General features: G+C 37.3%; 1 protein-coding gene across 1 annotated transcript; it reads right to left on the bottom strand.

The window, feature by feature from the left end:
• Window positions 1-1,889: 1,889 nt before the first annotated feature.
• Window positions 1,890-26,554, bottom strand: LOC140160957 (protein Jade-3-like). The gene is given in 15 exon segments (XM_072184305.1): window positions 1,890-4,788; window positions 4,790-5,038; window positions 6,151-6,273; window positions 6,781-6,910; window positions 7,760-7,905; window positions 8,746-8,844; window positions 9,886-9,951; window positions 10,344-10,568; window positions 11,658-11,720; window positions 12,085-12,174; window positions 12,572-12,630; window positions 13,604-13,758; window positions 17,111-17,304; window positions 20,289-20,496; window positions 26,483-26,554. Coding segments are annotated over 14 exon segments (2,865 nt in total). The 5' UTR covers window positions 20,397-20,496; window positions 26,483-26,554; the 3' UTR covers window positions 1,890-3,630.
• Window positions 26,555-26,669: the final 115 nt, after the last annotated feature.

Below are 26,669 nucleotides of genomic sequence, written 5' to 3'. Positions count from 1 at the left end.
AAAAAACCCTTTGGACCAAGTATAAAGTATTTAATTTTCCCATACCATTTTGTTCTTTTTCACAATTTTAGTAAAATATTACATGATGATTGTCAATCAAAATTGTGCAGTGAATGCAATGTGCAGATTGTGTTCCTGTTTCCCATACGTTCATTTTACATGCATTGATGGCATACATCAAACCACATACTGCACCTTACATGTACTTGGGGAACCCCTTGCTATTTTTAATTCATAATGATATAGAGGTGACGGCAATGTTTATAAACAAAGGCTAAGGACTGGTCCCTTGTCTGTCAATATGCTGCTGGGAGAACAGCATCACTTCACATTACTGAGCATTATCTGATTTGGCACAAGTTTTACAGGTACGTGTCCTCTACAAAACAAGATCTGTGTGCACACTAGCTGGCAAAGAACAATGACAAGTGCCGAACAATTGTTTCAGTATGACATCATGTCATCTTATGGAATTGGAATTATAACTGCACAAAGAAAGCTGTAAATCAGACATTCAATACAATTTCAAATGAATAAGGCACTTTCAATCAAATGATGAACTGAAATCAACTTTCACATCAATTGTACATCAACTACTACACTGCTCATGAAAACATGCCACAAAGTTTGAAACAAGACTTGTAATAATATCCATTATCTGGGAAGATTAGCAAAATTTCCCAAAGATATAATGAAAATGTAAGAAACATTTCCCACAGACTTTAATTTAGGATTTTAGACTTTTGAACTCAACACAAATTTTCAGTCACAACTTTGACTCAAGTTCTGGAACAGTGACCTTTTGGACACTTGGCAAACACTTTGTCAAACACTCATGGTCTCCCCATCATGTTCAAATGATGAATACCCACACCCCTACATGGTTGATTTACACTCAGTTCAAAACATTTTCGCTCCCAATCAAGGATATTAACTAAACCAACTTGGTGTCCCAAGGATTTGATGTGGAAGTGTTTACAGACTCCCGATGAGGTGGAGCTTGGATGGCAGTGCTCCAGGAATCTAGCAACCAAGAATGTATGACAAAGTGTTGGGGTCAGTGATCTCGAACTTGGGTTACCATTTTCTTGACCAAGGTCAACGCGTTGTGACTGAATACATGAGGTAAGTCTAATCTTGTGTTGAGATCAAAGTACAATGTTTTCCAACACAGATGAACTTTCATGCTGGTATCAGCTTGTACATGTATTTCTTTATTGGAATATCAAAAGTTTACTCCAAATGACAATATTGAGGAAGGCGCTTCACGCTTCCTGGATTCCCCAATATTTCCAGCCCTGGACTTTGAAAAGTGCTTTCCAATGTCCATGTTTATTACATCACTACCGTCAGAACGTTAAGCCTAATGGCGCGCTGGGCTCCTTTGCTAAAGGGTAAATTTCATGTACAAATAGAGAGCTCCCTCCTTCAAAAATCCCAACAAGAATTAAAGGTATGTGCCCTTATTTGCTGGTGGGATTTTTATGGGAGGGCACTTTTAGTTGGCGTCTAAAATTCCAGTTATGTCAAGGGAGCCCATAGCGCCATTAGGCGAACGTTCATGGTATACTTAACGACTTGCTAAACATCGGACATTATTCACTGTTACAGAATAACTGTTTGTCATCACAAACACAATTTTACAAACTACTAAGTAATTGGCCTCACATGGTCCACATCAGAGAATTTGGATCAAAATTGTCCAAATTGAGTTGGAATGTGAAAAGTAAAATGACAATGATCAACCTTTTCAGATGCAATTTGTTTCATGCTCAAAAGCCTGCTTTTGAGTTCACAGTTAGCAGGTGTTTTTCTTTCAATAATAGAACCAAAATAACAGCATGGGGTAGGCAGTTGCGAGGGTGGGGATTATGGTGAATGCCTAATTACATGCAAATACTAGCATTACAAGCATGTCATACACACTTCAAAATAGCAGATCAAGCAGTGAGCATAATTTGGAAGGAATGATGGCCAACGAAGTACTGTCAAAATTTTGTAAATGACCTGTTTGCATTCCAATGCAATATCTTGAAGCAAGTGGGGGGGGTCATCTCTGGGTGGGGGATAAGCTGGGGCAAATAAGGGTTTCCATCAGGCTCCAAATACATGGTGCTACAGGTTAAATAACATTGTTTTTGTAATAAATTTATTTAGATGTCTTCAATGTTTTCTTCATGTGTGGGTGTTTCCATGCATTTTAAGGATGGGTGTCGGGGTGTGTGTGGGGATGGGTGTCTCCATGTGTGTAGTCCATTTGGCTCCCTTGAGTGCCGTCAGTGCAGGCTGTGCACCTAGTTCTAAATCGAGCATGATGACTCAAAGAACTGACATGTTTACACGCAGGATTAATGGTGGTGCATCTGTACACATGCATCTGACAAACTACTGACATCAGTCTTTCGAGGAAGCCAAATGGGCTAGTTTTTCCATGAATGGGTCCAAGATCAACTTTGTGGCGAGAATGTGACTGATATAAATTGGTCGAGTTTCCATTTGTCAAAAGCTGCCTTAGGCCAAATAAAAACATTTCACTCAAAGCATCTCCCATGTTGAACATCTAAGCGGGAATATGTTCTTTTTTTTCATATAGATAATATTTGTGTATATTCTCAGTCATCCAGGTATATAAAATATTCAAAATTGATAATTAAAATCTAGTCCACTGGACTTACTATTTGTGACTGGTGACGTTTCACATCCTATCCTGGATGCTTCTTCAAGCCGTCTGATTTCTCGGCAGCGATTGGTCAGTGACCCGTGACGGGTCACAGAACTGAGACGTCGAGGGATGTTTTGGCTTGCAGAACTATAGCCCCCCGCCAAGTTGTTGCGCATACCTCCTCCTCCGCTTCACATAAACAGCCTCTTTCAAACCACAGCGATTCTCTGTCCAATATGACAACGTCTTTGTTATCAAATGTGTGGTTGTTACTGTTGAGATGCGAGTCTCCACAACCGGATGCGCTCGTTCTTCTGTGCTGGTACTGACCAATCGCTGCCGAGAAATCAGACAGCTTGAGGAAGCATCCAGGATAGGATGTGAAACGTCGCCAGTCACAAATAGTAAGTCCAGTTGACAAGATTTTAATTATCAATTTTGGACATACTAGATAATATTTCAATCATTGCAGACATCACTTGCAAATTTCAAAACCTCTTTACCCAATACATTCGCAATGACATTCAATACTTATAGCTATGTATGCATTATATTGTATGCTTTAAGTCACACTTAATTGAGACAGTGATGACGTTTTGGAAATATAGGATTGTAGACAGGTAGACAGCAAAGCACATACTTTTTTGATATTTTAAATGGTAAATTTTTTGTTTGTTTTACAGCCTTTTTGACAATTTAGGCTTGAATAACGCACATGCATTTATTAATGCTTGTGAGGTCTCTGAGACAAACCTTTTTGTTTTAATTTGGCCTCCCATTTGTCAGCACTTGCTTTAGATGTTATGAACATTTACTTTGAGCAACCTGCTATCATTGCAATGTGAACTCTGTAGGCTTAACAAAACAAAACAAATTCAAAGTTGTGCACATAATATAAAGAAAGCAAAATCTAGTGCTAAACGAATACTTGCCGATGACAGGCAGTTGACACTCACTATATGAGTTGATCAAAGACCTACTGCTGAGTTGAACACTCTATACGCTACATCTGCTAACCTATTCCTAATTCCATATTTTCTACTTTCACCGCCATCGCCACCATCGTTACCCACACTGGACACCTGTGAATTCGGCAACTCACAGTTTTCTGATCTTCTTAACGAAAGTCTACTCCTTTTATTTCTTTCCTGCTGTTTGCTCTGCCGCGTGATACGGGCGACTAGAGGAGACGCGAGTGGACTGCTGCGCCCATCTTTGGTATTTTCATTAGAGTCAAGGAAACACATACTAATCTCCTTGTCAATGTTTTCAAACTGCCGGTCGCTACACTCGCTCTCGCGATCTAGCTCTTCTTCGATCCGCCTCCTTGCACTTCGCGTTTCCGGAGTGCTTTGACACGACCGTTCATCTTCCTGAGTAGGTGTTCCAATATTGAGATTAGATAAACCAAGACGGCGCGGCCTTGGAGGACTTACACATAAAACTTCGGAATCGGAGTCCGATTTCACAGGGCTAAGTCGTCTTTTACGTTTACGACTACTACCTGTAAGTTGTGCGTGGACTTTGTCAGCCTCTTCTATCAGCTGCATTTCTCGAAGAGTTGATTCTTGACGGGTGAGTCTTGTATTGTGGGTTTTATCTATTTCAGTGTCTATAGTACTGGCAGATTGCCTTGTAGTCCGTCGTGGTAACTCTTCAACATTGGCAACAGATTGTAAATACTCTTCAAATTTCCTAGCATAGTCTGACTTGAACGCTCCATTCTTTTCATGGCGTTTGGGAGAGGGCAGTGTTTCCTCACTGCCCATTGATAGCTTTCTTTTAGCATTTCTGCCGCTGTGTCTCAACGGCACTAAATTATTGTTATTATTCTGTGCTAAACTGTTCACTGCTGCATTCAGGGTGGGTATTGTGTCCACTGCATCTTCATTTGGACGCGATTCAACGTTATCCCCACCTTTTCCTGAATTCCCACCGGAATTATTGTTGTCCTTTCCTTTCCCACTTCCGCCTCCTCTTGAGGACCGTGACCGTGGAGACGATTCCCTACTATTTCTCTCACTCCCAGAGTGTGCAGAAGAACCACTGCGAGAACTACTATCAGGAGAACTGTCTCTACTACCAGAACTTGTCGACGACCTATCGGACTCATCATCTTTAGGTTCAACTTTGACTCGGATGAAACAACCTTTTACCGCCCTCCGAGTCTACCGAGGCTGAATTTTCAACAGCGTCGCGTGGAACGCCATTGCTGAGTTCGATCGCTCTCAGCGCCCAACTGAGATCGGCTTGTGAATACTGAGATGTGTCCCCATTGAATAAATCACACTGTTTATAGAAGATCGCTTGTCGCATAACTCCCATCTGCTTGCTGAGTTTTTCTCGCTTTTGAACCATGTAGCACAGATTCCGTACCTAGGAGAGGAACAAATACATGGAAAGATTTAGAGTAATGTAGTATTGAAAATTCTTTCTTACCAGAACTGCCTTTCTTTTTGCCCTTTTCTAAATGAACTTTATGAGAGAAGAACATTTTGAAACCCATGGCACTAGTAAACAATGAAAATTTACCAAGAGAATTGTATCGAGCATCCAAGAAGCTTCCAAATAACTTTTGTGTTCTTCCAAAAATACTACTCAGAGACATTGTGAATAACATATCAATTTCCTGAAAATTGCTCTTCTTATGCTGAAAATTCTTCTTTTTTTTTTTTTTTTTTGTTTGAAAATTTCATAAAAAGTAAACTCCAGAAGAAATGAAATGAAATGATAAAACTTACATCCATGACTACAGTTCATATTTTTGTTTACATCAATGAGATTATTATCAAAGAGTACCAACTCAAAATTGCCTGGTGTGTAATGCTATGGTATACCCACCATTTTGGTTTGTTGTTCATGGAGGGCAAATTGTGATAATTGCCGACTTTGGACGTAATAAAATGTTTATGATAGTGCTTAGCGCATGTTTTTGGCATAACATAAACCATCGCACACATTGAAACAAAATTTGCAGAGCGCACAGTAAAATATGGACCAGAGGGACACTATTTTGCTGTACATGGGTGGAGTCGCTACTCTTTTGTTCTATCCCATTGGTTTACACACAAATGAGGAACCAGTAACAACTAAATTTCTGTACTTCGCCTGCATCACAGTGGATTATTCTGACAAAAAATACATTCGCATTTCATCTATACTTTAATATCTAACATAATTGCTTACTACAATCTTTCACAGCTGCATAACTGACAAATGTTGAACATCAATAATGTTGAGGCTGTGTTCCTTCTTTCTTTAGTTTTATAATTTACCAGCATACACCTTGTGTGTGGCAGTGACGTAGGTGTGCATTTCGCTGGTCGCAGGATCAAATCACACACGCTGACCTAATCCCACATGCTTACAATGGCATTTTTGCAGGTTAGCGGTGCAATCACATAAAAAACTAATTTCACTACCCAAATTCAAGCTGAAACAAAGTGCAAGTATGATTTCTTGATAATGAAACAAAATAAATGTCTTACCCTCTCCAAATCTTGTCTTAGATGTACAAACATTCTCATTCTAGCATGCAGATTATATTCCTCATTGCCAGTGATGGGTGCCACTTCCTTCTGAGATACAACAAGAGGTTTATTGAAACCAGCCTACAGAGACAAAAGAAACTTATTTGAGTAACTATAAAAATCCTAATATATTCCATTCTTGTAAATCCATAAATTGTTCAAAAACAGCAGTTTTGCCCCAGTGTCCTGCTTTCAAAATTATTATCCACATGAGCACTTTCTTTCCAATGCCCAACAGCACAGTTTCTATATGATAAAACACAACAATGCATATCATACTCTAGTTCTATACCCTAAGATGTTGATCAACACATCACATAGGTTTGTAACCACAGCGCACAAACTGTTCAAAAAAATCGTATCTACAAAATTCTATGTTACTGATATGTCATGGACATAAATGATCCTGTGACAGCGACTTACTGTTCTATGCTATAAAATATGTAACACAAACACAACTGTGCGTATATGTGTGACCCACAAGACTCACTAGAAGTCAACACAAATAAGCCTATTTTTTGATAAACAAAAAATGCATGCCTTTTTTGTACGGATAAAACTGAACACAGGATATTATCAACTGTTTACCTTTCTTTTGAGTTTCCAATACTCATAGATTTGATCTACCATGTCCGTTGTGTCATCCTTCATACCCAATGCAACACCCACATCCTTGGCCTTGGCATACTTGTAGAATTCCTCTGTCACATACTGGATTCTGTAACACAAACATCACAACATATGAAATCTGTAATATTATAACTTGCCAGGGTTGCTCCCTCACTTGTTTTTCAAATGTAATTTTACAATGAAGAATTCTATTGTTTTTTGGCTTGTTTAATGAACTATATATTGGTTCGCTCTAAGTCAGTAGTAATGTCAATGCTTTTTTGCAGTTGCGGCGCAAGCATGCCGATAAACCACCCTTGTACTTGTGCGTGTACATTCTACGTGTTTAACTTTATGTGCACGATTCGATACTGCAGCAAGCAAAATATGCATGTACATCACTACTGAACGAGGTGAATCATATAATATATCATCATTTCTTCACTTTCCGCTCATTTTGTGAGAGTAGGACTGACTCGTATGTTTGTAAGAGTTCTGAAAGGAACTCACCATTGATATCTGCATAGCATCAGCGTGAAAACTGAAATCTCCAATGCTATTTCTACAGTTACATTGATATATTGTAAAAATCAAATCCCACTTTTGGTGCATTTTCTAGCCAATCTTTGAATTCAAAATGAGGGAGGATAATCACCAAATCTGCCTGCATCTTTGTCAGCTGTCTTTAGCCAAGATGATGGGATAAAATTCTTGAATGCTATAGTTTTTAATAGCGTCCCCCGGCTATCTTGTTCATGCCCTAACTGACCACATCACCGTACCCATATGACAACACAGTGCCAAAATGTTATCCCTAACCAAAATTAAGAGAAAACCAAGAGCTAAACTCTCAACACCCCCTCCCGACACAGTTCTTTGTGTATGTTTTTTCTCCCTCCACCAGTTCCAAGCACAGGGAATAAAAAAAAAATTTAAAAAAAAAAAAGATGCAACTTACTTGATAGCTCTTTCATTAGCCTTCTCTTCATTTGTCTTCTCTTTCTTGGGGGTTGCGATGGGTGACTTTTGAGGCGTCATATCCACCGTGTTTTCTCCTAACATTCCTTCCACTTGTTTCTTTTTACTATGCTTAAGACAAAAGGACTGAAACAGAGACATAAAATATGGTTAGACAACGTCAAGTGTCACAGTGTGGGCTGTAATGCTCTAGTGAATTGTCAGTCTGTATTTAGGTTACTTCAGGAAAAGCACCTGCCACCACCAAATTGGGTTATTCGATTTAAAATCCACACTACCCCTGTGAGAGATTTTGTAAATATCTTCCACAGGAGTAATGAAATTCAAATGGAATGAACACATTAGGCAGCTCCATTTGAATTTCATACACCCTTTGTGAAAGATTTAACCTGAATCTTCTACAGAGGGATGGTGAGTTTCAAATAGTGTTGGTTAATGTGCTAATTCCATTTGAAATTCATACTCCCCCAGTTGTAGATATTTCAAAAATCTTCCACACGGGTAGTGTAGATTATAAATGGAATAGCCCAATAACAAACAACCAAATAAAAAGTAATGCCTGTAAGGGTCATCCAGAAGGCTGTTAACATGAATATTGGAAATATGCATTTGTACTTGGTGAAACATTAGCTTACAATTTGAAGCTTATTGGAACAAAGGCACATGTTATTTTTCAGTTTAATCTTTTTGTCAAAGACATTTTTGAAAACACAAACCTATACTTGCGCCACATTCAAACCTGAAACTAAACTTTTGTGAAAAATGCTGAAAATGCTCCAAAAAAGAAGAAGCTGAAAAACAGCATAAAATTGGGGTAAAATGGCTCAAATTGGGCCCAAAATAAAAGAAAACACATAAATTTGATCAACATAAAAAGCTGATATCCGCTAAAAAGAGGAAAAGTTTCAGGTCTGCAACATTATCATTTATGTCATTATTGAAAAAAAAAAAAAAAAAAATACTTACCCTAAATCTAACTTCCGTGTTATCATCCAAGAATGTTTTCATATCTAAACTGTTTTCAAAGCCACATGTAACGTGGTAAGCAATCTTACATGTCCGCACCTGTGCAAACAAACATTTCACATACAACGTTGTTATGATATTCTCAAACAATATTGTTTTACAAAGTCATTGAAGATTCTTTTTTAAGGTGAATCTACTTGTTATTTCAAGTAAGTGCATTCATAAATTCAATCATAATGATAAATGAGAGGATAATAGGAAAATGGGCCATTCTTTTGAACCAAAACCAGCACAATTGTTTTGCGCATCATCACAGGGACTGTGTTTTGAAATTTTCAGGAGTATTAAATAGCTCTTCTGGAGCCTTCAAGGAGAGTTATTTCGAGCATTACAATAGAATGCAAGGAGAGAATGGTCAACTGTCGAGAGCTCTCCTGTATCAGATTTAAGGAGAGCAGTAGCGAATAACTGATCTCCTCAAAAGGCAGTCCTTGGCATGTTCACAATGACACAAAGCTTTAAATGCCATCAATTTGTTGTTTGTAAAACGCATGATGATATATTGAAGTACAGAATTCTAAAACCATTCTGGGTTCTACAGCAATACCAATACATAGGAAGGTGCAGGAATAGGCTATTCCAGATGAAATTCATATACCCCCTGTGGAAGACATGACCTTAATCTTCCACACATTTGAAATCCACTCCCTGAATGGAAGATTAAGGACATGTCTTCCACAGGGGTGTGTGGATTTCAACTGAATAGCCTAATATATTGTTGTTGAACAGGAAAAACCTGTGCTTTTGGCCCCTGAACATGTTTTAAACAAAACTGCCAACAGGTTACATAAGAGGTTTTGCTTTAAACATGTTCAGGGGCCAAAGGTTTTTCCTGCCCAACAACTATATGTTCCTTCTAGGGTTGAGAATTCTTTCATTCATGGCATGGCTAAATACAATTAATTGCTCACACACAAACAGCTGAGTAACCCACCCTGTTTACCTTGGGCACATTTCTAGCTCTGTCCTGCGTCAGGAATTTTAGAAGAACCTTTAGTTAGAAGATGCTGGGAAAAAGAATGTAACTAGCTACAATAATTTGTGTTTGTTTCACTTCTACCAACAACTAGCTTTACTTACCGAACATTGAATGCATGCTCCCGTTCTAACTCGGCAAAGTTGACATATCAATGACCATCTACTCGACTGCAAGAGAATCAGACGGTTTATATTTTGATTAGAACAAATATTTTCTTTTATATAGTAGTTTCCATCAATTTTAAGAAATTAAGATGTACATTTTGTAACCTGTACTAAATTTGGGGAGCTGATCCTGGCTGTGAAGGTTTACTGTGCTCTGTTTAGGATGTGTGCTTCATTGCTGCAAGTCTGTAAGTTGTTATGGTTTATGGAACAGTGATCAGCGACAATCTGTAAAATGGAGAAGGATGTTTGGGTGATATGATAGGCCTCAATGTGATGATGGAAAACAATGACAACTTCAAAATTTAGTCAATCTTGGCTCCCCCCATACCATGTGGTAGAAACGGACCACCAATCATTAACTGAAACACTCACTGACACACACTGGTACTTACCGGTATTTGTGAAATTTTTGTGACAGGTTCCATGCGCTCTACACATCCTATGCTAACCTCCGGTATCCACAGTGCACAACTGACGTGTGCCCACTTGGTACCACTCCGTGTGCTCTTCATGGCGCCACCCTTTTTGCCACAGAGTAAACACTGGGGCTGGAGACCCAGTGCACAAGCTCTACACATCCAGTTTCCCTCGGGGATTTTAACAATGCCATAACATGCCTACAACAGAAAACAAAGAATACAGTGTGAATCATTTGCAATGTTGTAATCGGGGATTTCCCCATTTGTAATAACAAATTTGGATGAATTAACATATCACACAATATTACCATTTTTTTTAGTTTAAAAACATAACAGGTCTCTCTGCAATGGTGTTTGAACAGCATTGACAAATGCAGCAGGTGTATGCAGGCATGAAAAGTGGTCTTGAAAAAAAAAACACTTTAGACCATGATTTTTATCATTTTCTGTGAATTTGATTCAGATATAGGCTAAAAAACACTGAAAGCAATTTAACAAAAACACTGAAATCAGTTAAAACACTGACATTTTCATGCCTGTAAATGTCTACAGTAATGTAAACAAGGATATGCGTACATTATCAAAACGATGCCCTTGTTGGCTGCCACAGGTTTTTCTTTTTTGCACAATGCACAAAGCTAGGAATAAATAACACACCCATCTCAAGTGGCAGTCATCCGCAAGTGGTGTGGTTTACGAATGTGCTCTTATTGTTATTGGTTGGCTGATACATACCTACACAAGTACCATGTCTTTGTAAGCAACCATCAACAAAGGGCTCAGCTGAAACAAAGACTATCTAGGCTGAAAAAATAGTAATTATCTAATAGAGATACCAGCTTATTGTCCCTTTCAACAATATGATTTTGATCGGATCAAAATTAACTTGGCTGGTTACTAACAAAAGGTGTATGTAGTTTCTGACATGTGCATTATTTTGATATGGTAGTACCATAGAGGAAAGAGATAAACAGAGAAAGTACCACCAGTCAAAGTCCCCGTGTATTGAATGCTACCAGTTCTCGCATATTCATGAGGGCCGATTGTTCGATCGTGTTGGTCAAACAATCACGCCAGCGCTGCATGCCTTCGCGTATACGCAATAGAGCGTTGCATGCTTTCGCGATTACGCGGTAATTGCATAGCAGTCTCGCCTGGCGCATTTCATGGAACAATCGGCCCTCATTATCGGATGAGGCGGAGACTTTGACTGGTGGTACGCGCTCTGTAGTCCTCAGTGGGTAGTACCCATATGTATATGGATCAAAAGGTCTATCCATGGCTTACCTGATGAACACAGATGTCACAATTGTCACAAAATACCATCTCGTTACCTTCTTCACAATCGGGCTGATAACAAAAATGGAGAACACGCAACATTAAAATCATGTCCAAGTGGCAAGTGTGCAGTAATGTCAAAGGTACACTGTGATTGATTAGTCTACTATGAGTAAAATTCCTCAAAATCAATATAATATTCTACAAACTGGCATCTTTGATATCAATAAATTAGCAATTTGTTTCTTGTGATATATCTACAGTCAGTCTACTCTGAAGTACAAAGTACAGACGCGGACGCACACATTGTGCTGACTTTGAAGGCACGCATACCTGCAGCAGAGACTCAGCACTACGCACTGTTTACGCACACGTTGTCACTTTGTACTTCAGAGTGGACAAACTGTAAAGAGATGCATAAGAGATGAGTACTTACCGCCCTGCATACATCACAAATAACATCCTCATCATATTCTATCCCCAGTCCTTCCTCTGTTGCCATAGCATGCTCCATATTCTTATGACACTATGAACAAACAATACAACATTATTGTCAATTGTAGATATTTTCAATGCTACGGTCAAATGCAAAAACCAACAAAAGTATGTACAGGTTCAATGATTCATTCATTCCCATGGTTTAAGTTTCCATTTTTCCTTATTATTTACTATGACAGTGAGGACTGGCCCATTAATCAACATTAAACCAAGTTGCCTTGTGATGTGATTCCGATTGTGCAGCTTGCAGGTCAGGAAAACATTTTAGTACTTCCAATACACCAAAACCCCTTCAGCAGAAATATACTGTTTGCTAGTAGCCTGGTAATATGCTGGGTAAAAATGGATTGCCCAGGATAAACAAGCAGTAATAATAACACATTAAAATTCATGATACTGAATGAATTATGAAATAATCTATTTACCTGTTCTTCAATTTCTTCTATTATTTGTTCCATTTGAGATTCATCTATAGGATCATGCCCTGAAAACAACAAAATCACACATAATACATCTATTCTTAAGAGTGTATATCCAAAGTTAGCAAGCTGTCATCAAAGAGCTCTCATAGACATCGCCATACTACAAATGCCAACACAAAACCGTCCTGTTTTGTTCTGATGTACTGTTACATCTTACTTGCTGTGATACAGTTGTCCTGATTTATGATGTAACTCTTGTAGCTGGGATGAATATACTAGGGATAGGATATGAAACATACACTACTTTGTTAGTCATCTGTGCTACGGCTTCATTTTAACAAAATAAAGACTAATATATTTCATACTAACTAAATTTAAAATCCTTCTAATACCAGCATTGCATTGGAAATGTGTCAATTGAAATAAGTAACTCATTGGTTGACTGCTGTTTTCAATTTTGTGGGACTAGTTTGAGGACAAAGGTATGTGTACTACAGGCTGCCGAATTCTGCAACCACTCAGAAATTGCTAATATTGGAATATCACCTACAGTTTCTGGCAGAGAAGAACAGCACTTGCATACATTTTGAGAGCATGCAGATGCAAAGCATAAACACGAAAGTGGGGTTCTGATTTGCCAATTCAATCGTCTGACAATTATAACAAACCGATAATCTGATTGGCCGGTTACACATCAATGGCGGATGGAGCAGAGTGAGGCTCTTGAAAGAAACACAAAGCTTCACGTATGTCGCTCATTAACAAGGCACTCTCATCAATCAGAGTAAAAGACTGTCACACTTCTCTGAAAGCTAGTGTAGCATTTTTCTTTCTGAATTTCTAGAATTTCGCAGCAAAATCTAACAATAATTTGATAGGACTGCATGAAGAACATGTTTAAGCAATAAATATATACAGATGCAAACCTTTTTGTATGGATGAATGAACATGATTTATCAACAGGATATGATTTTAACGACTGATGTTCTTCAGACGTCCCATCAAGGTTAATTCTACATGGCAAATTTCACCTACCCACATCTAGCCGCTCATTGTTGATTTGTTCCAGCCAATAATGGTCCATATCATCCAAATCATACTGACACACATCCTCCAGATCCCTCTCAAACTCAGCTGCTTGATGAGTCTGGTCCGGACCGCTTCCTCCAAAATGAACATACTTTTTGGGCCTTCAAGTTGAAAAAAAAAAGTGAGAAAAGTATATGTTAAGGTAGTATGAACGGCTACGGTGTCATGCTCAGATTTGCTTGAAAATGATACAGAATGTGGAGATGGGTGAGAAAAACTCACCTGCCAATTTTTAATTTTTTCCAAAAGAGCGTTTTTGACTTATGTAATTTTTTGTGATTGGAAAACCCCATAGACTTTACACATGGCATGTTTTTGGCGTGTTGCCAAGTTCTTCAAATCAGCTTAATTTTTGAAAACAAGTAATTTGTTTAAATGTGATTTTCTCTCCATAATACCCACTGCATAAATCTGGTTTTTAATTTATTTTATTGCAAAAATGCTACTTAATAAAGGACAGCAATTTTTTCCAAGATATTGGCCTTAACAAAGGAGATATAAAATGGTAATGTTAGTACTTTTTTCAATTTTCTTGACTTTTTCTAGAAACACTAAATTACCTAAATTCTAGAATTTTTTTGGAGCTAACTATAGGTCCAATTTCAACAAACAAGGTGTCACATGAAAGGTAATCAAATTTAGAAAATTCTCTCGCCAGCCTTTTTTAATTAAGTGTTTCTATTTAAAGTTATAGGTGTTTCTAAATTTCCCTAAAATCAAAAATTAAAAAATTAATTTTCTAAAAAATTAAACACTTTATCCAAAAAAGCTGGCGAGAGAATTTAGGTATTAAGCTGATACACCATCCCTGAAAGTTTGGAAACCATAGCACACTCCATGTTGGCAAAAAAAATTATAATGTGGAAAAATTTAGGTAATTTTCAAAAAATAAAGAAATACATAAAGAAATGATAAAATTTTTATTAAACTCTAAAAATAGGTGGAGTGGAGACTTATCTTTAGTTTGTTCTAAGTTTTAAATTAATACACAATTCCAATTTGCTATTGTGGCTATTTTGCTGCAAGCTTGATTAGCCGTTCATACTACCTTAAACCTTATAAGTGCAGAATAAGAATCAGAAATTCTAATCAATACTGCCAGTAAGCAAAGGAAAAAAATCCCCAATAATTCACAGTAAACAAAAACAACTGGTGCACAGAATGTTTTCGAAGAAACGTGACGTGGTACAGCTCAACTGATCATACTTTTCCTACATTCGACCTTTCATGATTTTTGAGTTGACACAGTCATGAAAATAACTATAGATACTTGACAGACCATTAGTAGCCAGGGTTGGACTTTTGACCGGTCAAAACCTGTTTTGTTCACAAAGCGGTTAAAACCAGGTTTAAACTGGTCAAAACCGGACAAAACTGGTCAAATCTGGTCAAAACCTAATTTGTATTCTAGAGTTAAATGAAGTTGATATATCATGTATACCTATTTACATAACTATAAATCTTTAATCACTACTTGGATATCAATAATAGAAAATATGATTTATTTATCAATTAATTAATAAATAAATCATTAATTATGAAAATATTTCTACAAAATGTCCCTTCAAATGCCAAGTACTTCACAGAAAATGTTAATGAATGATATGAAAAATTAATGAGGGCTGTGAGCAGTGGGGTATATTTTACATGAAACATTGATAAGAAATATTTTGGGAACTGTAAAAATTGAAACCTGTTCTGTAGTCCTTCGGAAGATTTACGCCAAATAACGTAGTCTCAACATGGACATGTTAATAAGAAAACTAAAACCAATGGGTGGAACATTGCTTTTGAAGTTTTGATAATTAGGCTATAATGGATTTAAACTAGCATACACATATGTAGCCACTACATGGAGTAAACAAAAAGTAATTAACAGTGATATCAATTTGCTGGTTTGTTGCACTTGTATGATACTGGCAACATTTTTAAGTGTTTGTATTAAAATAAATGCGAAGTGAGGTAAATTTTCAGTCTTTTTCCTTTATTTTATATGATTTTGTAGCATCAAAATGGTTTTGACCAGTTTTGACCACTCTTTAGCGGTCAAAACTAGGCGGTTTAAACCTGGTTTTAACCACGGGGTTTAAACCGGGGCGGTTTTAACCGGCCAACCCTGTTAGTAGCCCAGTTCTGAACCTTTACATTGATCATTCATAACAATAGGTATCTGATGGATCAGTGAAGATAAGAAGGGATTATAATATATCCGTAACCTTGATATTATAGTATATCTCGAGGAAAAAGTGCAATGGACATGTTTTCATTTTATGTTTCAAATATCCCGCGCATGAAAATTGAGTATTTAACCCAAAATGGAAAATGGAACAATTTATTGGAAATCTGTTTAACAGATTTTTTTGACATCTTTTTCTGCACTGTATTATACCTAAATTAAGAAATTTTTATAAATATTCAAAGAAAATATATAGGTCATCCAAAAAATTGTGATTTTTACACATTTTGGGGCAAAAAAGGAAAAATAAGCAAAAATATCAAAATCTGTTTAACAGCTTCATTCATCAAGTCATAACAAACGGCCTACATGCTTATCAATTTCTAATAAAATATTGAAATTGTGAAAAATATAGGTATTTATTGATTTTCATGTTTTTTCTTGCAAATATGCTAATAATATATATGCAAATTAAGAAATTGCAAAATAAAGTTTCTACATAGCATACATCTTTCAAGTGTGATGTTCAAAATGACAGACATCAAAAAGAGATTCGATGAAATGTAAAGGTGTAGTAACAATTTTGGCATGGACTGTCTGGTCAGGAAAAGTACGGTAAGTTGAGCTGTACAATGTATATCAAAAAGAGACACTTTTGGGCAGGTTATCAATTTTGAGTGTTTTACATATCTTAATTCTTAAATATAGAGATATTTTGCTCCACAACGCCGTTTTCTCCAATGAAATCGGACATTCCTAAGCGAAGATATTGAGTTCGTAAAATTATGGTATTATAGAATTGGAAACTTAGATATCGGCATTAAAAAAAATAGTAGGAATGACCTTGAAAAATGTCTGAAAAAATACAAGATGCCAGTGCCAGTTATAACTGGCAATGGCATCTTGTACAATATTCCAGTCTGAAACTATCAGACAATATTTTAAACATTATTAACATCACAAATTTGCAACAAACCCAAATTGTGAAAAATCACCCCGGGCAGATTTTTTGTTATTTCTCCATTTTCGATCCTGCCCAATAGTGTCTCCTTTTGATAAACCACGTCACATGTTAGAAATGCATCCTTTAAAAATAATTAGCACATGCGCTTTATATTTAGCATTCTAGGCATTGTATAAATTTATGCGCACAAGGAAAGTGGAAAAAAGTGTGTTTGCAGAGAACTTTGTAGCATGATGGTGGATCTATGCACAGAGTCAATCACTCTTATCTTGATGAATATTAAGATTTTAATAACAATAAAATCAAGTCTTACAGCTTAAATTTGCCTTGTTGCACCTGCTTCAGTTCTCTACATTTGATATCTGGGATAGCATGTGGATTCACCGGCACCTGAACACCTTTCTCCCATTCCATCTTCCATGTGTCTGTAATCACCATGTAATTCTCTGGATGCAGCTGATGAGAGTCCGGCAACTTCATTGCACTGATCAGATCCTTACGAAATACCTGTGAAAATAAGGTTTCAATTTTAACATGCATGGTTGTCGCCATCAATTCAATTGTACTTGTTTTCGTTACATCTTTTATGGATAGTAGCATAAAACCATGAAGAAACAATTATATTGAACATGAAAAATAGCATTTTGATGGCAATCGCAATAGAGCCATTCTGTGATTAAACAGTGATTTAAAAAAATTGAGCAATGATGCAAAATTCTCGGGAACAAATTTTTAAAAGCAAGCAATGATACAAATAGCAAGTTGCGGCGAGAAAATCAAGATCGCGTTCTCTCTCAAAGCATACATATTTGGATTAATTTAAGAAAAATTAAGGTCCAAATTTCGTCCAGGTGTACGGATGCCTGCATGTAAAGTACATAGGGTACCCGGGTAAAAAATTCAAAATGTCAACACACTTGTGGCATGACGGCGAAAAGAACATTGATGTCACTCAGGGTTCGAATTCAGTCAATTTTTTGGCATAGCTGTTCGTGCGATGCAAAACACATGTTTGTATAGCAGTTTCCAAATTTATTTTGCATAGCAGTTATTTTGCTATGCAAAAAAAGAAAAATGCGTAGCATTTTGCGATGCAATATTTATATTTGCGTAGCGAATCTACAACCAGGCCTCCAGAAAATTTTCTGCTGTCTGGGAACTTAATGACAAGTGCTGAAAATTTTCTGTGAAATAACTAAAATAGGCCTATATGCGTAGCGACATCACGAGCCCGACGAAATCCTAACGACCAGGGTCCAGGGCCCGCTTAAGGGCCCTGGAAGCTCTCAGGGTTTAGATGCTCTCTCGTGCAATCTGAGCCTTATTTTGGAACAGTTTTCTATAAAAATTTACATCCTTTTCACAAAAAACACAACTTAAAATTTCAAAGTATTACTGTCAAAACTCAAAACAATTTTTTTTTTTTAAACATTTTTTTAGTTAAGTATTTTGCAACTTTGAAGAACCACTGGACCTATTCTGAAGGGTTAGGATTATTCACAGATAATTTGAAGAGTAAAAAAATGGAAAAAAATTACGAAAAAATTACAGTTTGTTATCCTTAATATGCAAACCATTAACTTGTGTTTACCTCTTCATCTATCACATATTATAAATGCATGGAAAACCAATGCATCTATAATATGTGATAGATGAAGAAATAAACATTAGTTAATGGTTTGCATGTATACAGGATAACAAACTGTAATTTTTTTCTGATTTTTTTTTTTTTTAAAATTAACTGTGAATGATCCTGAAGTTTCATAATAGGTCCAGTGGTTCTCCAAGGTCGCCGAAAACTTTGGAAAAAAAAAAAATAATAATTTTTTTTTTTTTTGAAATTTTTTTTCTGTGACCTCTGTGACCTTTCTGGGAACGCCGTTCCCGCGGTTTTTGGAGGCCTGTCTACAACTTCTGTCATTGTCATCAAATCTCGGCTATAAAGCCCCCAGACGATCACATGTCACGCTCGAGGGCAGAGTTTGAGGGCAATTAGCAAATATAATTATATACACGAAGCAGGATCATAGCATTTGAAAAAAGGGTAGGCCTATACTTTTACCGCGAGGAATGAGCATTGAAAAATAATGTTGCAATTTTGCAAACCAGGTAAACAATGGTAAGGTCGCTCCACGACCATAAAGAACAGCAAAATACCACAGATGAAAAAAACCTTCAAAAACGATAAAACCAGATTATGTCTTCAGTAAACTTTTCACCTAATTTTTGTTCAACATTATCTCGACATTATCTCATCCCCGTAAAAAAAACACGATAAAACCAGATTAGGTCTTCAATAAACTTTTCACCTAATTTTTGTTCAACATTATCTCGACATTATCTCATCCCCGTAAAAATATTGCAAGCTTCCGAAGGTCGCTGATCTTATGGTTTTGGTAACTCCCTTCACCAGGAACACGTGTTATGATTTTGTGTATAGTTAGTGCGTGGAATGGCGACATTCTCTCGTATAATTGGGGGAGTAACGCTAGTAAACATAAGCATGACATAAGCAATCAACCACGACAGATTCCGCAATATGGTACCCAACATTGCTTTGTCTTATTTTTGCAACGGAATACAGCATATCTGAGATGTAACGAGAATGAGCAAATACCGACTGCGTGATGTTTTTGATTTTCGGGGAATTCCAGATCATCCAGATGTATTTTGAGGTAAATGCGACGTGTCGTGGAATTTGGCTCGCAAATAGCGATGCATTGGGGGACTTTTGAGGCAAATGCGACGTGAAATTGAGCTCAAATTTATGTATAGCACTTTTAGCGATGCATTTTGGAAAAGTGCATAGCAGTTGATGGAAATTGCATCGCAAAATGCGATGCGATACCATCGAATTCGACCGCTGATGTCACTACCAAATTTGAAGTAAACCAAAGTACCGGTATATAAAATATCATGTATAAAATAAATCACAATGAGGTATACTGTACCAGTAATTTAAAAATAACTGTTCGCTCTGAATGGAAATGATGCAAACTATTGCCATGACTTTAATGAATTAAATGTTGAAAGTCACTAATTTTTTTCAACCATTGGGCATTCAATCATGCCTAAATGTTCAAAAGACAAGGCCTGCATTTAATGTAAGCACTCAGGAGAATTCGCAACGCGCAAAAAATGCCAAAATTCACTAATTTTGGGTATGATCGCAAATTTTAAGTCCATTTTTAAAGTACCCCGTATTTTTTTTCACTCAAATTGAAAGAAATCATGGCAATCTGCAATAAAAAAATCTAGAATAGACTGGGGAAAACATTTCCGAGAAAAAAAGGACGAAAAATATGCAATTTGGAACTTTTTTGGGGGAAATACACACATTTTGGGAATATTATGGACAAATCGTGAATTTTCCAAAACTGGCGGCTGATGCGCGAAATTTGCTCTCAAAAATCGTGCATTTTCCTGGTGCTTAATGTATTTGCTGTACAAGTGTACAATGTTGTCTAAATATGTAATCATTTAAAACATACCTCAGCAGGTTGGTCATGGTGACTAGTAGATGGGTTTGCAGAAGGACTACTAAACAGCGCCGCTGCCGAGTTGGTCACGGTCGCTGGTGGACTGAATGACCGATACATGGTTGCTGATTGGCTAGTTCCTTCTTGCTCTGATGAAAGATGACCAATCAGGCAGAAGCTTTGATGGCCTTCACAAATTAGTTTTCCTCATTTCAAGAATCTGAAAGTTAAAAAAAAATCAAATGCATAGATTTTAATAATTGAGTTTTAAATAATACATGGTCATGTTTTTTGAGGTGGGACCCAATTGTGTCGCATCTTGCAATTTGTCAAAAATCAACTCCTTTTTGTATAATTTCTGATTATATTTCAAAAAATAAATTTTGGCCTGGCTGTTCCCCATTAGAAAACACCTTTCCTCTAAGTCATTTTTAACAAATACAAAAATATCACAAGTTCCACTTCACAAAAAGTAAGCATGGGCATCGCCAGTGTTTTCCATATCGCATATCGTGGCCAAAAACAAATCACGATATCGGCTGTTGTTTTTAAAGCTTCCTTAAGTTTCAAAACAATTTGAGCACAGAAAACATGACCTTCTAAAAATGCTCAATTTTGAGACTATCGCAATGAAATTGCTTACGGTAGGACAACAAGCAGCGTATAGCGCCGTAACATGAGCAAACACGACCTCCGCTGAAAAAAATCTTTAAACTACACACTTAAGGGGGTACTACACCCCTGTGGTAAATATGTGACTATTTTTGCATTTTTCTCAAAAAATAATAACACTGACACTGGTAACAAAAGTTATGTATACATACTATTGGGGCAAGGAATCCAATTACTACACTGAAATTTCAGTGACTCAAGACAAGCGGTTCAGTATATATGATAGGAAATGAGGTACACCCTAACGGTACCTTATTTCTTATCATATATAACGAACTGCTTGTCTTGGGTCACTGAAATTCCAGTGTAGTAATTGGATTCCTTGCCCTATAATATACAAAACTTTCGTTACCACTGTGTTATGAGTTTTTGAGAAAAATGCAAAAATAGACAGTGTTCGATTTACCTGGATTAGCGTAGCAAAATGCTACTCACAATTTTGGAATTGCTACTCAAATCTGAAAGTGAGTAGCAGTTTTTGCTACGGTACACAAAAAAATATACGTAAATCGATCACTGGCCACTGCATTTGTCTACAAACTTGTAAGAAGGGAGAAAAAGATGATAGATACAGTTATGGCAGGAATTCCCCTGAAAGTAGGAATGTTTTGTCGATGGTAAAAGGTATACAAAAAAATCCACAAAAAAATATGGTGACAATAATTGTTACTCACAATTTTGGAATTGCTACTCAAATCTGAAAGTGAGCAGTTTTAGCTACACATAAAAATGGATGAAAATCGAACACTGAAAATAGACACAAATTTATTGAGGGGTGTAGTACCCCCTTATAGGGCTGCTAAGAATACGCAATTGCGTTATTTGCGCGGCAATTTGTGTATTTCGGCTCCAAATGCGTTTTTTGACATTTTTGAAAAAAATTTTTAAATTTTTTAATGATGGTAGCACTTGATGTTAGGTCCAGGGGAGTCAGTGGTTTCTGATTTCTGGCTAAGACTCTGGCAGCCCTACATTACTAATTTTAAACAAATAAACAAAGCAGCATGAAACATGAGGGAAGAATTAGTCCGGGAATAAATGAGTTTTTGTTTCGCTCTTGAAAGAAGCAACTGTGGTGGAGTTTCTGATAACAACTGGTAAAGTGTTTCGTAACATTGGGGCAGCATTTGTGAAGCCACGATCCCTTGCTTGAGCAGTGAAAGTTCTGTTGACAACAAGGCGAGGTTGATCATGTCCGGAACGCAGGTTGACAGACTGACAGAATGTAAATGTGAAGGAGTTCAGTGAGGTAAATGGGGGCTAGATTGTGCAGGCACTTGTAAACAAGCAGGATGATCTTAACCAGTGCAACTCTTGAATCAGAGGAGAAGTGTTCTCACATCTGCTTGCTCGGAAAATGAGATGTGCAGCTGAGCGGTTCTGGATCTTTTGTAGTTCCAGTAACTGTAACTCGTCATACCTAGAGTTACAGTGCACTCTATTGCTATCTTTTCCACAAATAAGAAACATCACAATATGTGGGCTCATTTTGGGCTCTAAGGATGCAGCTGAGGAACTCTCTCAAGGACAGTTTGGGCATGCACTGATGATTTTAATCCCATTGTACCAGGGTTGGACTTTGGCCTGGGCGTGCCTGGATGATTTTAATCCCACTGTACTAGTCTATACTCACAAAGTTGAGGTAATTGATCTACATTGATCTCATCTTTTGGGTGGGTTCAAAATTCCCTGAGTTGGAAAAACCTGCAATCTTCATGGGAGTAATTTACTTAGTGCAAAAGTGGTCAAAATATTGCTCTGCAAAATGTCTTGATTTTCATGATTTGGATTTATAATATTGAGCAGCATTCTACTTGTGATGTTTCTACACTGTGTAGAGAGGGTCTACAGTTATGCCTGCCACTTCCACATACTTGTGCATAATACGGAAGGTCGATTTGTGCCCATAAATGTTTAGGCCTATGTTAAACTGTATGTTATACAAATTGTACAGCTATCATTTCTACCCTATGACGAACCGACATACCTGTATATCAAATAGCCCACAAAAAACTGGTCATCGCTGGTATTTTTCATGAAGAAAAACGACACTTTTTTACGCCGGAACATGTCCAAAACACGTCAGCTGACGTACAAGCCTCCCCACGCATATGTACATAAACAAGCCGTGTTCATTGTTTAATTGTCACCTGCAGCTGTTACGCAAGAAAACTTTCTGCATAAAATTACCTGGGGTCGTTATCAGGCCTGAGACACACTGGCGCTAGTTTGAGGACAGTCACTATGAGTTACTAATGTCGGCACATGCAGAAAATGCGTGATGGGTCGCCATTTTGTGACTCGTGCAAACTAACACAAACAAATTATTGGACTTAATAATCTTTTCAAGTTTTAATAAAACGTGCATCTATCATGATAATATTACATTTTATTATTTTATTATTTGAATTACATAAGCTATGTCAATTTTGTGTCCATGTTAATTTTTATATGGATTTACCTGTGTTGATTTTAAACTGTTGTGAGCGTGGAGCTACGCAAATTGGCAGGCGATTACCCACCATGCAATGCGAATACACGGAAGCGATCCAGTTTAGGATGCATCGCAGTTCCTGTTGTGTAAACCAGGCGTAAACCGCCCATCCAACCTGATCGTGTGCACAGGATTTGTGCTGGAGGCTAGTTAATGCGCACAACCAATGCGCAGAAGAAGACCTTGATACTAGGCGGAGCTTCGTTTCACAAGAATGATTGACAGCTGTGAGTAAGTGAAATTCTGTTCTGTGATTGGTACAAAAATATGGTTCTCGTATAAATGAATATATTATCCATGGCTTCAAAATTAGGAACCGTTTCTTCCACAGAGCCCTATAGGGCTCTATGGTCTCTACTCATCATACCACGACCGTGAAAGATCTGGCCAGCGACGGCGCTTGCCAATCAGGCTAGCTATTTGTGCGGCGTGGCCTCTCATCCTTTTATTATCTCTGGTCTTGTCACGCTGGTAGATTCGCCCACCTGTGATTACTGACCTGGATCTGACAGAAGATTGTGGAATTTACGATTTTCAGCAGCAGGATTTTATGAAACTGCCAATATTTGCAAGTATTCTGAAGGATCGGTAATAATTAAAATATTTTTCATGGTGTCGGTACATGTAGTGCAAGTTGAAGTTAGTGAATTTGTGGTTTTGTATGTTATGTGCAAGAGTGTTTTCAGGAAGCGTAAATAGGCAGGCCGTTATGCTAAGCTCTCCATCTTATATGCAAGTTCGGACGAACTGGACACATCACTGCGGTAGTGTGATGTGTCCAACCTGATATAGTCTACAGTATGCCCAGCGAGGTCACGTCACACTCGGTGTGGCGTGCCCTGAACTCAATAACTTTAAATGGCGACAGACAAATTGCAGGAAAGCGTGCCAATTTAAGCTTCCTGTAATATCTATTGCACATAACGTACGAAGTCACAAACTTACAAACTTCAATATGCACTTCAAATACTGCAGACCAGCTGTTCATTATTACCGATCCTGTAGAATAACTTACATTATCTTCAATTTCATGGAATCCCGTTGCTCAGAATTGCAAATGTCATTTTTATCTGTCAAATCCGCTGTGTATACATGTGCTCAGAGATTTTATGATATGCTCCATAAATCACAGCTGTGAAACTGACTTTATACCACTCCCTCGCTTTTAAAGCTAGCAGAAAAGCGAAGCCTCCGGCTACCTCGTCCGTGGCATGACGTCATCATGGACGTGTACAAAATTTCCGATGGGCGCCTTATTTTGTAACCCGTTTTGTGATTGGTTGCAAACACCATTCATCGCAATCGTTAGCCAATCAATGAAGGCGACGGCCTTTTACGGTATGAATTAATGTGACCCGCCAGTAAAATACGTCTAACCTGATTGGTTTACAAAAATAATTGGATATTTGCTAAGCCAGTCAGCGTGCTCGATGCTTAACAACCTGGTCGTAGAGGTTTTTTTTTTTTAATAAGCGAATTCACATGGTGATCCAGCGATCGAGTATAAATTCAGCATGACTTCTGCTGTAACAGGTGCAATAACAATACGTCGACACAATCAGTGACATTTACACAATACAATAATGAATTATTTATGACATGCATGGGCTGGATTTTACGATCGAGGTAAGGTTTTCGGCCTGTCCCTGCGTGAATATCGTGACTTTTCAGCATCAAAGATACTTGCGATGACCAGTTTTTTGGGACACTTTGATAACAGGTAACTTTTATAGGTCATAGGGTAGAAAGCGATAGTTGTACAATTGTACGAAAATATACATTTTGTTATAGGCCTAAAATGTTTACAAAAATATATTGGTCCGTACGTTGTGCATGTATTCAGTTGTTCGCGTATAGGTCTACAGCATCTCTGAGGTAAAACTGACAAATACAAGGTATATTTCTTGATGCTTAAAGTTTGGATTTCTTAAACATACAGTGCATCCCTATGTAGGTATGCTAGGTGAATTCAAATTTGCCATCAAATTGCATCATTTTATATATCAAATTAAAGCCCTTGAGTAAACTAAGCCAAAACTGAAACCTTTTTTTTCATAGCACTTTCCGTAGCAAAGTTACATCTTGTCAAAGATTGGCTTTTATCAAAAAGATTCAGCTAGCAAAATTCCCCAAAACGGCATTTCGGGGGTGTTTCTAGATCTTAGTCTCATGGCGATAGCAGCTTTTTTTAATGGAACTGCCATCACAATCCTCTAAAATTCCATGTGCGACTTGATTATCACCATAAAAATCATATATTTGGGTCAAGTGAAGTATAGAAAACATATTTATGTAGGTTTCCTTCACCGACCTATTCTCGAAAAAAATTCAAATTTCTATGTAAATATGCATTGTGTTGGGGCCCCGGTCTCGGCGAATTCGCTGACTAGTAAATGTGTTAACTAAGGTTTGCCTAGGTTACCTACCCTATGTACCGCTGCATGACTTCAGGTCCGTAGATGTCATTATGATACATGTGATAAAGACTGAAGTCTTGCTGGCAGGACTAGATCTTTTGAAGCTTTTGAATAGCTGTGATGTGATCATGTTCATAAACAGCGAGTTGCAGTAGTCCAATCTGGATGTTATTAGCACTCTGACTGCTTGCTTACATATGAGGGAGGCACAAGGAAGAAGAAGGATCGCCCAAAAAATAATTAAATATAAAAATGTCAGAAAATCATCAATCTGGATGAAAAATTTCATAACTTTGCAATCAAGTATGACAGGGACTTCTAGGGATTTCAATATCATTAATTTTAGTGTTCATTACACAATGCAATACCCATACACAACCCAGTACATGAGTACCACTAAAATATACAGGCGGGTACGTACGTCAGTGTTTGGCTTCCATTTTGAATGTTTTGTACAGTAAGCTTATTGTAATTTTCCGCGAACTGGAAGACCTCATTATATATTCACGCACCAATTTCCACCCTCCAGCAATAGAAATTAACATTATAAATTCAATTTACAATACTTAAGGTTTTTTCCTTTACATTGATTCATGCAAAATTTGCATAGATATCTTACTTACTTGTAATTTTAACAGTAATTACGATGCCTAAAATACTGAAAACACAGAAATTAGCGCGCCAGGCAATGTGATTTTCGAAAACACGAGAAAACTGGAGAAATGGCGAGAAATTATTCCAGTGTTTTTTATTTTTCAAAATATACACAAAATGAACATTTTCTTCCTGTTAAATAACAGTTTTAATATA

This window comes from Amphiura filiformis, chromosome 9 (assembly GCF_039555335.1).
Source record: "Amphiura filiformis chromosome 9, Afil_fr2py, whole genome shotgun sequence".
NCBI lineage: Eukaryota > Metazoa > Echinodermata > Ophiuroidea > Amphilepidida > Amphiuridae > Amphiura > Amphiura filiformis.
Note: the sequence above shows the minus strand (reverse complement) of the source record. Positions and strands in the feature narration are given on the sequence as shown.